The sequence below is a fragment of the Elephantulus edwardii genome, unplaced genomic scaffold (genome assembly GCF_000299155.1).
Source record: "Elephantulus edwardii isolate Elephantulus edwardi_28Jun2011 unplaced genomic scaffold, EleEdw1.0 scaffold00178, whole genome shotgun sequence".
Classification (NCBI taxonomy): Eukaryota; Metazoa; Chordata; class Mammalia; order Macroscelidea; family Macroscelididae; genus Elephantulus; species Elephantulus edwardii.
This window is the reverse complement of record NW_006399928.1, coordinates 2216255-2229574: the sequence shown is the minus strand read 5'-3', so window position 1 is coordinate 2229574 and position 13320 is coordinate 2216255. Positions and strand designations below refer to the sequence as shown.

The 13320-nt window shown below is 38.9% G+C and overlaps 1 protein-coding gene across 1 annotated transcript in view; it reads right to left on the bottom strand.

Moving 5' to 3' along the window:
- Positions 1-322: 322 nt before the first annotated feature.
- DGAT2L6 (diacylglycerol O-acyltransferase 2-like 6) overlaps positions 323-13320 on the bottom strand; it is a 52420-nt gene continuing 39422 nt past the window's right edge. Inside the window, exons 2-7 of the mRNA XM_006895960.1 lie at positions 5005-5115; positions 4269-4339; positions 3724-3928; positions 2853-3027; positions 1286-1497; positions 323-477 (exon numbers count right to left, since the gene is read on the bottom strand). Coding sequence (XP_006896022.1) covers positions 323-477; positions 1286-1497; positions 2853-3027; positions 3724-3928; positions 4269-4339; positions 5005-5115 — 929 coding nt within the window. The remainder of the gene's footprint in view (positions 478-1285; positions 1498-2852; positions 3028-3723; positions 3929-4268; positions 4340-5004; positions 5116-13320) is intronic.

Below are 13320 nucleotides of genomic sequence, written 5' to 3'. Positions count from 1 at the left end.
TAAGGGGGCAAAAATAATCTGGAGAAAAAAATTACTAAGAAAACAATAAACTGGGTTATTGTTCTAGAAAAACACCAAGGATGAAAGAGCTTTGCTAGTCAAGTCATCCCAGCCCTCCCGTGCCCTGATAATTCCTTCTCTAAAGTCTGTCTCATCCACTTAGAATGAAATATTATTGCAAAGATCCTGATTTATTAAGCATTTTCTGGTTTGGTTCTTATCATCTTTGAGGTCCTCTTCTCCTCCAATGCCTTCCTCCAAAGTGGCCCTACTTGGATCTCCCATGGCATTTAGAGTTTAGTAATGGGGAATCAAGGTCTTGTTATATAATTGTCAGTTCCTGGGTCTTGGGAAAGCCATATTGAACCTTGTACTGGTCAAACAGTTTACGCAGAGCACTGACGTAAAGCGCATGGTACTTCTCCACCATCTCCTTGTTGGGCTTCTGAATTCTGGGGACTGGCATGGGCTCCCCGACTTTAAGGAAGGAGAAAAAAAATTAAATCTCAGTATCAGTGCTCCCCTTCTTACACCAACTATCCACACTATTCATCCCTTAGAGGGAGACATGTACTAAAAGTCACTTGAGTCTTTGTTCTTTCCTTCATTCTTTCCCTCTGCTCCAGCCCTAGGGAGCTCTGGTGGCCTAGTCAGTAGGGAGTTGTGCTACTAACTCAAGGTCAAACCTTTCTTGATGTTCAAAACCACCAGTTGTTCTTTAGGAAAGAGATGTGAAATCTCCCACTGTGCAACCTGCTGAAAGATCAGCTATGAGTTTGTTCTGCCTTGAAAGCAATGTGTTTGAGATTTTTTGTTGTTCTAAGATTCAGCCTCAGTCTGTTCCTCATTCTTCAATCACATAATCCCACACATTCCCAAAAGAATGAAAATAAGCATTGAGAAGTAATGAAGAAATGTATGTGAATAATAATATTATCATAGCAGCTGCTGAACTCTTTCTCCATCCCAACTATAATGGTCATACTTCTTATCTTTTAAGTTGTCCTCCCACATTGCCCTCAATCACACCCACTTGTGTTGCCAACTCAAAGGCATGCTTTTCAAATCCACCACATGCTCTAAGGGAGAGAGAAAGGCAATCAATCTCCTGTGCAATTTATTGCCTCTGAAAACCCACAGGAAGGTCAGTAGCTCTAAGTAGGTCCTGACTCGATGGTATACAACAGCAACATCCCAAATGTGAGCTGGGTCACCTGGGACTTGAATGAGGACCTAGGATGGGGAAGTGAAAGATCAGGATGGTCTTGAGTATTGGGGAGCTTACCGACAGTGGTAATGGGTCGATTGAAAGGCAGGAAACCCCAGGATCCACGAGTGAGGCCTCGGCCATGGAAAGTACAGAAATTTAGACCCAGGATTTTTCTAAATGTGTCCTGGAAGCTTTTTTGAAAGAATCGTATCCATGTGCCCTCGGGGAAAGTCTCCTGATTGTGAACATCATTCTCTCCAAAAGAATAGGATGGGACAAGGTATGCCCTGCAAAGAAGGGGTAAGAGTATGAGCTCTCTGAAGAAACTTCTCAACAAACCTCTCTCCAAGGTGAGAAATCATAATAGGACAAGAATCCAAGCATCCAAACATCTCCAATCTTGTGGCTCATTCCTGCCACACAAGTATCCTTCCAGTTGAACTCATTAAGAGGAGCTACTGCTCCTTGTCCTATGATGAGAAGAAATCAATCTCAAGTGATCTAACTTTTATTGCATGCCTCATCCAGAGTGATCTTCCTAACCTGCACATCTGGGTATGTCACCCTTCTACTACGAGTTTTTCCACAGTGCCTCATTTTGTACCATGCTAATTTGTTGTTAGTTGTCAAGTTGGCTCCAAATCATGATGATTTTGTGTACTACAAAATGAAATGCTGCCTAGCTTTGCATTGTCTTCACTGTCCTTGTTATACTTGATCTTATCATTGTGGCTATTGAGTATTTTTAAGGCCTCTTAACTCAAGAGGGGATCAATCTTCAGTGCTCATCAAACAACTTAGTTGTGATCCAGACGGTTTTCATTGGATAATATTTGGAAGTAGATCACCAGACTTTTGTCCTAGTCTATCAGTCTGGAAGTTTCACAAATATATGCCTAGTAGTGAGATTCTCAACTTTCTAAGGAAGCACCAAATGAATTTTCATAGCATTTTATTTTAGTGAAATGGTAATGATCTAGATAACTATGGCTGCAGCTGAGAATAGGTGGAGGAGGTAGGAATAGAATCAAATAGGAAGTAATAATTCAAGGGAGAAATAATGATAGTTTAGACTAAGGAATGGTATTTGAGGTGCTAAGAAGTAGTTAGATTCTGGATATATTTGGTAATTATATGTGTACATACCTGCATTTTCCACTGGACTGTGAGTTCTTTAAAAGCAGAGAGCAATTCTTATTTTTATATATTCATTGCCTATACTATGCCAAATGCACTATATTTATCAAACTAGTGTATATGCTCCTTGAGAATAATAGCCATGTCTTATTTACCTTTGTTATCCCCAAAATATCAAGCCCTTGATCGGTTAATAGGTTGATACAGAATGAAGCCACTCTCCCCCAGTACCTTGGCCAAGTTAATGTGAGAAAATAAAAGGTCTTTTGTTCTTTATTCAACCTCAAGTAAGGAAAATGCCTGCCCAAATGTCTGGAAATCCAAATACTTGTAAGCACAATTCAAGAGTTTTGGTTCTTTCTCTTAATGAAATAGGGGTAGAGAAAATTACTTAGAGTAAAAAGCAGCCTCCTCTAACAAGCTTCATAGGAAAGTTGCTATTCTAGAGAGATGCTACAGAGGGCTTATGGCACACTAACAAGAAAGTAAGAATTTAGGAACCCACCCAGTCTTCAGTGCCAGCTTCACAAAGCCTTTGCGCTGTTTGAGAAAGATGGTTGAGGCTCCTGGTCGGCATAAGAGGGCTTCAGTGGCTCCACCTACCACGATAACCACTGCATTGCCTGAGCCATTCTGGGTCAGCAAGTAGTTCAAGGCCAACTCACTCACTGGACTCACACCTGCGAAACCAGAGTTAAATGACATATCACACTTGGTGCCCGAGGATAGCCTACAGCATTCTTCTGAGCTCTTCCTCTTGGAGACAATTATGTTCCTGACTATTGCCATATCTGCCTTTCTCTGTCTTTAATATCTGTACCTTAGGATAGCCCTAACCTGAGATAGGTCCTTAGGGTCAGCTTCTTACCTTGCAGGTCTCTGCCTCTACCTTGTGTTGGAGCTGTATTGAGTTCCTCTACCTTATAGATATTTCAATTCAATTGTATTTGGGTCCATTATGTTTCCTTCCTAACCATGAATCGATGTCTTCCACGCTACTTGACTGGCAGTAGTGAAAACTTCCAGAATTCACTCTTGTAGGATCAAAGTTTAGCTGTCACCAACCTTCTTCCTCCCTAAAAGCAACCTGCCAAAGTAGAGCCATTATCTGGGATTTTACTTTACCATGTTTGGCTAAAATAATTTTCTGGTGTCCAAAAAGATAGCATTCATCCAGAGAGAAGAATATTTGTCACAATGCTGTGGTTTGAGGACTGCCATGGAGAAGTTGTCCTGAACTTTTAGGGATTTCTATCCTTTATTCTTTGGCAAATAGGAGATGAAGTTCATGGGTCAGGAGAACACCAGTTAGTATGAGAAACTTTAAAATGAGACCTTGAAGTGAGTCAGATGATGGAATAATTTTTTATACTCACCCATTGACATCACATATTCTCTCACAATTGGGATCCAGAAGATCCCCTCCAAGGTCCCTAGAGAGGGAGTGATGGCTGGGAACATCCGAGAAAAGCCAGTAGCCTCAGTGGCAAAGTTGATGAATACACCATAAGAGACAATTCCATGGGGGTGGTTGGCAATAATGTAATTGTGTTTGGGAGAGAGGTCATGAGTCTTCACCAGCTGTTAGAGGAAGATTGAGTCAGAGCATTGGATAGGAAGAAGGCAGAGAGGAGATGTGGTCTTATACTCAGCAGGTGAACTGTGTTTCCTTTGAGGAGCTGAATTCACATTCAGTGAGATAGGATCAAGGTCATAGGATTGCCAGGGGTCATGGTTTTGAGAAAAGCTGTCTAAGGTTTGCCACTGTGAGGGAAGGCATAATTTCCATGGCCCCAATCTGCCCGTTCATCTTGAACCTCTGCTTTGCCTTATGCCTCTGCCCACCAAAACCTTTCAAAGTGAAGCAAGGAGGAGAATCTGGGACTCTGGGATCAAGAGCACTAAGGGGAAGGGTGATTACCTTTATTGGGAAGTAGTCTCGGAAATACTTCCAGAGTGTCCAATTTCGTACACTAGCTGAACGTCTACCACCTGTGCGTGCAAAAGGGAAGGGAAGAAAAGGTGAGCACTCTCTCTACCTTCTCTCAGAGGTCAGAAGTTTCTCATGTAGTCTTGAGGTTATAGGAGAGGTTTCCTCCTCACACGTACTTCTAGGGATCAAAGATGTAGATAGACTTTGCCATGGAATCAACTCCAATCCATAGCTACCCTGGAGAACAGATTAGAACTTCTACAAATGGTTTTGAAGGCTGTAAATACTTACAAAAGAAGACTGCTACCTCTTTTCCTCACAGAGCAGCTGGTGGGCTAAGATTGCCAACCTTCTGGTTAACAACCAAGTGAGAGATGTAGATACTGTTTCTGAATCCAACCCCAAAGACAATGGATATCCCTGCTCCTCTGGAGTTAGTCAGAAAAGAACACAACCTGAAACTGGGGGCATGTGCTCCAAAAAATTAAACTTCTTCCTGGACAACATGACAGAGATAGTTGTCCCTGCTGAGCTTTGCTCTTCTTTCCCTCTCCTCTGTTTTTCATCCTTATATGGCCCCTCATTCCATTCTCCCAGCCCTGCTTTCCCCTCTCTTTTCTTCCTACCTCTTCTCCCTCTCTCCACCTACTTCCCTCTCCCTCTGAAGTAATTTTTCTATCCTTGGCACACACAGGGACTACTATTCTTCCCTTTCCCCTCTCACCTTGACTGTGAGTGTTCCAATCATAGACGAGCCAGGCTAAGAAGAGCACGGCCAAGGTCCAGAACTTAGTGAACACCAGAAAGTAAGGCATAAGTAAAATGGGAATAGCTCCTGAGGGGACACAAAGGGTTTATGCCCTTTAGTTCCCTTCAAGTTTCAGCACATCTTTTAAAAAATTTTTATTTATTTCTTTTAAAATTTTATATTGATTTACATACAATGTTCTTGTACATTGTGTTTCACACTATCTTTCATTTACATTGTTTCATATAGTTTCATTCTCATTCATTATGTGTTATAAAATCATTCACCATTAAACCATACCCATCATTACCCTGTCTTTGGAGATCCCTGTCAAATCTTTCCCATTTCCCTTACCTACCCCCATCCACTGAACTGTGTGACACTTTGATTTTCCCCCTCCCTATTTCCACACTTTCTCCCCCTGGATTCCCATACAGTTTTTACTAGTTATCCTTCTGTTTTTACAATAAAGGTCCTATGCAGTATTTATCCTTATGAGACTGAGTTAGTTCACTTAGCATAAAGCCCTCCAGTCTTTCATAAGTTATGTGGTGATTTTCAAAATTGTTGCTCCTGAGTGCTGTATAGTATTCCATCATGTGAATGTACCACAGTTTCCCAATCCATTTGATTGTGTTTGGACATTTGGGCTGTTCTCATGTTCTTGTGTTGGTGAATAATGCTGCTATAAAAATGTGTGTGCAAATCTCAGTTTGTGTCTCAGTTCTAATTTCCTTGGGGTATATTCCTAGGAGTGGAATAGCTGGATCATATGGAATCTTGATGTTCAGCTTTTTGAGGAAATGTCAAACTACCTTTCAATAGTTGTACAATTTTACAATCCCATCAACAGTGCATGAGAGTTCCTATCTCTCCACATCTTCTCCAACATTTATTTCTTGCTGTCTTATTGCACTTTGTCACTGCCACTGGGGTGAGATGGCATCTCACGATGGTTTTGATTTGCATCTCCCTTATTACTAGTGATTTTGAGTATTTCTTCTTGTGTCTGTTTGCCATCAGTCTTCCTCCGTGAAGAGTTTTTCCACCTCTCTTGCCCATTTTGTAATTGGGTTATCGGTCTTTTTCTTGTGGAGGCCCTGTAGGATTCTGTAAACTTTTGTTATGAAACCCTTGTCTGAGCTGGTATTGTGAAGCACTTTTTCCCAGTCAGTAGGTTTTCTTTTCACTCTGTTGGAAAGCAAAGGTCCCATTCATCAATTTTATCTTCTCCTGGTTGTGCATATCTGTATTTGACAGCCTCTTTATATGATAAGAGAGGCCTTCTAAGCTTTGTCCACATTTGTCTCTTATGATGTTTATGGTTTTGGGCTTTATGCCTATGTCTCTGATTCATCTTGAGTTGATATTTTAGTATGGTGAGATGTGTGGATCCTACTTCAGCTTTCTTCAGTTTTACCAGAAGCATTCGTTGAAGAGGTTGTTGTTTCCTTATTTGATAGATTTTTTTTTTCCTGTTGAATATCAGTTGACCGTAGTTAGATGGGTTAATATCTGAATTCTTGATTCTGTTCCATTGGTTTATGTGACTGCCATTGTACCAGTGCCTGCTGTTTTAAATTATATGGATTGAACCTCAACATCAAGAAGACAAAGATTCTCACTACTGGGCCAACTGGCAGCACCATGATAGATGGAGAAGAGATTAAGGTTGTTAACAATTACAGCTTGCTCAGCAACTAATCAACACTCTTGGCACCAACAGTTAGGAAATCAAAAGACAAATTGCATTGGAAAAATCTGCTATCAGGGACCTCTCCAGAGGTCAGTCTAGAGACTAAAGTGCCTGATTCAGGCCATGGTCTTTGCAAGTACTTGCTATGCATCAGAAAGATGGACAATGACAAAAGATGGGAAAAGAACTGATACCTTTGAGTTGTGGTGCTGTAGAAGAGTCTTGAACATTCCATGGACTTTCAAAAAAACAAATAGATCTGTCTTGGAGAGAGTGAAACCAAGTTTCTCCCTAGAGGTTAGGATTTTGAAGCTTTGTCTAAACATACTTTGGGCATGTGGCCAGGAGAAGAACATCATGCTTGGAAGGGTGAAGGGACAGAGCAGGAGAGGAATGTCACAGATGAGATGGATTGATACCGTAAATGGAGCTAGGGGGTGGTGTAGGTGTGTCAGAGTCAGTGAGATTGGCTCAGGACAGGGCAGACTTCAGAGCTGTTACGTAGAGGGTCGCTATGAGTCACAGGTGATGCAATGGCACATAACAACAACAACAACATACTAGGTTCTGTGATCAGCTATGTCTCCCACTTCATTCTTGTTTTTCACAAGTGTTTTGCTTCTTTTGGGTCTCTTTGCTCTCAAAATAAACTTAATAATTGTCTTTTCAATCCCCTTGAAAAATGAATTTGGTATCTGTATTGGGATTGCATCAAACATGTAGATTTCTTTTGATAGGATTGTTATTTTCACTATATTGAGTATACCTATGAACAGGGGACATTTCCCCATCTATTTAAGTCTTTTATTGTTTCTTGCAGAATTTTTTTGTAGTTTTTTTTTGTACAGGTCTTTTGTGTCTCTAATTAGGTTTATTCCTAAGTATCTAAATTTGTGACTGTCTATTATAAGTGGTTTTGCTTTCTTATTTCCCTTCTCTTTGTTTCTGCAGGGGAATCCCACAGATTTGTGCATATTGATCTTGTATCCTGCCACTCTACTAAATTAGTCTACTAGCTCTAACCGTTTTTGTGTTGAGTCCTTGGGGTTTTCTGTGTACACTATCATGTCATCTGTATACAGTGAGTTTCACCATCTTTTTGACTATCTGGATTTTAGCACATGTCTTACAACCTTGATCTCTTTGAAAGAGTAAAGGCTGGTACGAGACTCTCCACTCCTTCCTCCCCCAGCAGCCTAGTTCTACTGTAGTCAGGAGTGACCTCTTTGGATCTGGGCTCCCTTGAAGACTGAAATATTATTTAAGGAGACAACAAAACCATGAAGTTCTCATAATATGCCCTCAGCTGGGGTCAAAGAGCAGTATTACTCAAGATGGGGAAAAAAGAGCACCTCTGGCTAATGGCTGACATTCCCATCCTGGACCCACAGGAAATCCTTTCTAAAAGCTTGTTGAATTGCTAAGTCATCATATTCTAATGAAGGAATGCCTACAGTATACAGGCTATTTGATATTTGATGCTGAAAATAAAATATCCATTAGAAACTGCTTTATTGTATTCTAAGGTTTTTGGGGTTTTTTTTAAAGGTAAAAGCCAGCAAACAAAACTTCAAACTCATTGCCATTGAGTTGGAATCGACCCATAGCTGACATTACAGTGGGGTTTAAATCACATGGGAAGAGATTACTTATCTTTTTTTCTACTTAGTAGCCAGTGGATTTTAACCAACTGCCTTTGGTTTGCCAGCACAATTCCTTACCTCCTAGGCCACCAGAGCTCTCTCTATTCTTCTTAGTTCTGTATAAAATGTCTCAAAGGGGATAAGTTTTTCTCTGTTAGCAGAAAGCTACAGCCACTGTAAAATACAAATATATCTCATAGCAGTGGGAATTTAATTATGTTTTAAAATCTTAATTCATGAAAAATAGAGCTATATGGTGTTCTGGTGGCCAAGTCATAAAAAGCTGTGCTGCAATCCCAAAGGCATGTGGTTTGGATCCATCATCTGCTCCGCAGGAGAAGAATGGGCAATCTCCTCTTATATAACTAACTGCATCTGAGCACTTACTGGAGGGTTAGCTATGAGTTGGTCCTAACTGCACAGTACACAACAATAACAAAGTATATATATTGTGAATAAAATGTACTAAGAAAATGGCTGCTTTGACCAGAAAAAGAAACTTTCATCACAGTGGATGAAAGTTTCCGAGAAAGGGAACAAACTTCAGCTATCTCCCATCAGATTTGCCTCTTTTATTTTGGTCACAGGTAGAAATTGTAGAAAAAAAAAACAGAATAAAAATTTCTTGTAAGACTCATGCTATGAAGAACCTCAGTTATGAAGAAACCTTACAGATAGACTGAATTCCCCTTAGAAAAACTGGCTAAGACGCTTGTTAAACATGCCAATTAAAGTAATGCATGCCAATTAAACAGGAAACAATAGTGGAAGAAATGTTATGGAACATCTATAGATAAAAGTCACCTGATTCTTATGAAAGTAAATTTGTCAGTTAAGTGTCAGATGAACACTCAGATAAAGTTAAATAAGGATCATTACTAATTAAATGTAGTTTAATATTTATATATATTGTTTCCTAATATCTTGGTCTAAAAAAAGAAAAATATTGTTTGGATCTTCTGTACTAGTACTCAGAATAGTGCCTGCTGTAAATATTCAATAAATATTTGTAGATTGAATACATAGAGGCATATGTTGTTGTTGTTGTTGTTGATTGCCATTGAGTCGAGCACGACTCATAGTGACCCTATGAACAAAAGGCCTGAAGCCTTTCTATAACTATTGACATTTATCAAAGTTCATAGAGTTCCAGAGGCATGCTGTTTAGGAAGTGATGCCAATCCTCCTTACATAAATATATATAATACACATATATAAATGAATGTATAAATATCTTCTTTCTAATAATGTTATTGTGTGGCATGGAGTTGTAACTGACCCATAGCTGACCCTCCAGCAGGTTTTCAGAGGCAGTAAATTGAGCGAGAGAAGATTGCTCAAACTTCTCCCACAGAGCAGCTGGTAGACTTGAATAACATGCCTTTGGGATTGCAGCACAGCTTCATAGGTAAATGTAAATTATTAATGCTGAGTCATTATTTAGAACATTACGTAAATGTGATGTAATTTAAGAAGTTTAGATTAATTATGCTTCTTACATCTAATCTCTCTCTCAGTTATCCACCAGTCCTAAAAAAAGTCTAAGGGCCATATCAAGATAAGAACTATCTACCTTGTGGAATCTATTGTAACTGCAAGTATTGGAACCTCAGAAGACCAAAAGTGTCCTGTGAGGGCAAATTTTCCAATACCAGCCTGTTTGAGTGTCATCAATGTGACTCACAGTGACAGGAGTGGAATTTAAAGAGAAGAAATAGGCCTAAATCTCATGAAAATCCAACCTTAGGGAACATAGAATTCCATGACATAAAAGCAAAGATATCTGAGAGAATAATGATGAAAAATAAGGATTTATATGTATGTGTGGCCTTTCCTTAAATATTTCAACCTTGACATCCTGAGATGTATCTTTTCCATGTTCAGGTAAGGAGATTTGGAGCAATTGTTAAGGAAGATGTTTACATGGCTCAGGCTCCCAATTTAGTTTACACTGAAAATAGTCAAGTCATACTAATAGAAGTATATTTTTTCATGAGTGTAATTTATATTTCCTAATAAGTAATCTGTGGAACTCTGGTAGCTTAATGGTAAGGAGATGTGCTGCCAATCCAAAAGTATGCAATTAAAATCTACCAACTTCTCTGAGTGAGAAATATGGGCAATCTCCTGCAACTAATTGTTTCTGAAAACCTGCTGGAGGGTCAATGACACATAATAGCAACAACAAAAATAAGTAATAATGTTGAACATCTTTTCATGTGCTTATCTGCCTTTTGTATATCTTCTTGGGTCAAGTGTCTCTTCAACTCTTTTGTCAATATTTTAATTGAGTTGTTTGCTTTCTTCCTATTGAGTTTTATTTTTAAATTTCATGCTGAAAATATATATTATTTCAATGATTTTACCATGCACAATTCAGAGGCATTAATTACATTCTTCAAGTGTGCAGATATCCTTATTATCTTTTCTCAAATAATTCTACCACTATTAATACAAATGCAGTCCCTTTCAAAGTAAAAATCTTCTCCTTTCCCCCTCCTACTCCTTAAAAAAGAAAACAAACAAAATAACTGCCATCAAGATGATTCCAACTCATAACTATCCTATATCAGTTTTCTTTACAAATTATACTTTTGCTGTCAACTCTAAGAATTCTTTGCCTAACCTCCAGTAATGAAGGTTTTTTCCGGTTTTATTAGAAAGATCTAATGAAATTGAAAAATGTGCTCTGTTCATGGATAGAAAGATACAATATTGTGAAAATGACAATCCTACAAAAAGTAATCTACATGTTCAATGCAATCCCAATCTAGATATCAAATTCCTTTTTCAAGGAGATTGAAAGGGAAATTATCAAATATACATCTATGGTCAACTAATATTCAGCAAGGAAATCAAAGCTATCAAATGGGAATATGATAACTTCTTCAACAAATGGTGCTGGCAAAACGGGACTTCCACATGCAGGAAGCTGAAACAGGATCCACATCTCACTACCATATACAAAAAACCAACTCAAGGTGGATCAGGGAACTGGGAGTAAAGCCCCAAACCAGAAACTTCGTAAGAGACAAACTGGGATCAAACTTAGAAGCACTCATCCAAGGTATAAAGAGAATGCCAAGCACAACAAGAAATGCACAATCTAAAGAGGATTTGCTCCAGGACTTAAGAATAAATGACATAGTTGAGCCTCTACATCTTGTGGTTCCTAACCTTTAAACTATAATAGACAAAGTGCTAGCCAATAGGCCTTTTATTTTAAGAACAACCTTCCCTCTGTAACTTGATTTGTGCCACTATTAGAACCTCTACTTGGAATATTATTGCTTTCTAATTTTTGACTCATGTAATTTTAACTTGTTAGTTAAATTTGTGTCTTCTAGGCTGCAACAGTTAGTTCCATGATACATCTTCAAGGATATGAACATGTACAGCTAAGCACAATTGATAACAGTGCATCTACATTCCAAAATCAAGCTCCACAATAGTCTGTGTGTTTCCTATTGCCAAAGTGGCCCTTTATAGTAGTGAGGGAGGATCTTCACCCTTAAACCTACAGCGTCCCTTTTCAGTAGGAAGTAGCTAAGAGAATACACCGTCGTCGTCCCCTTTTCCTTATGAATCAGGGTGAAGTGTCTCTCAGGGAGGAGTGATAGGGAATGGTAAAGGACACACTGACCAAGGAGATTAATCAGAACTGGCTTTGACAAGCACTGTGGCAATGGGACAATTAAAACAGACTTTCGGGGGGGGAAAGAGGAACGAACTGGGGGGGAGGGTAGAGAAAATAGTGCAACAATGAATGAATGAAAACCCAAAATCTCTGTTAATGTTCATGAAAATTAATAAAATTTAATTATTAAAAAAAGAGGATAAAACTGATGCATGGGACCTTCTAAAGATAAAATTCATGTGTGCATCAAAAACTTTTTCCAACAGAGTGAAAAGAAAACCTACAGACTGGGAACAAACATTTGGTAATACCATCTCAGACAAGAATCTTATAACAGTGCCCCCTTCGGCAGCACATATACTAAAATTGGAACAAAACAGAGAAGATTAGCATGGCCTGTGCACAAGGATGACATATAAATTTGTGAAGCATTCCATATTTTTCCAGAAGCACAAAGAAAACTACGAAATATTACTACAAAATCCAAAAAGAAACCTGGAGAAGTGGGAAAATATCCCTTGCTCATGGATAGGAAAACTCAATATTGTGAAAATGACAATATTACCAAAGGCAATTTACACGTTCAATGTAATCTCAGTACAAATACCAATTCCATTCTCCAACGAGATGGAAAAGGCAATCTCCAATTTCATTTGAAATGGAAAGAGGCCCAGAATAAGCACTCCTTAAAAAGAGGAAAAAAGGTAGGAGGCATCTCACTTTCTGCTTTCAAATCCTACTATACTGCTGTGGTGGTGAAGACAGCGTGGTACTGGTACAATGACAGACACATAGAACAGTGGAATAGAATTGAGAACCCGGAAACAAGCCCATCTACCTATGATCAATTGATTTTATACAAGGAGATGAAATCAGTTAAGTGGTGAGATGAAAGTCTTTTTAACAAATAATGCTGGCAAAATTGGAAAAGTATCTGTAGAAAACTCAAGAAAGATCCACACCTCACTTCATACACAAAAACCAGCTCAAAGTGAATCGTTGACCTAGGACTAAAACTAAGGATTATAAACTTCATTAAAGAAAAGCTTGGAAGAACTCTACAAGTCCTAATCCACAACATAAACAGTCTTCCAAGCATCCTGGAAAATCTACAACCAGGAGAAGATAAAATAGATGAATGAGCAAAATTTAACAGAGCATCAAACATCAAATGCTGGCAAGGTTGCAGAGAAACTGGAGCCCTTATTCGCTGTTGGTGGGAGTGTAAAATGGTGCAATCATTTTGGAAGGCTGTATGACACTTTCTCAAAAAGTTGCAAATAGAATACCATTTGACCCAGCAATTCCACTACTGG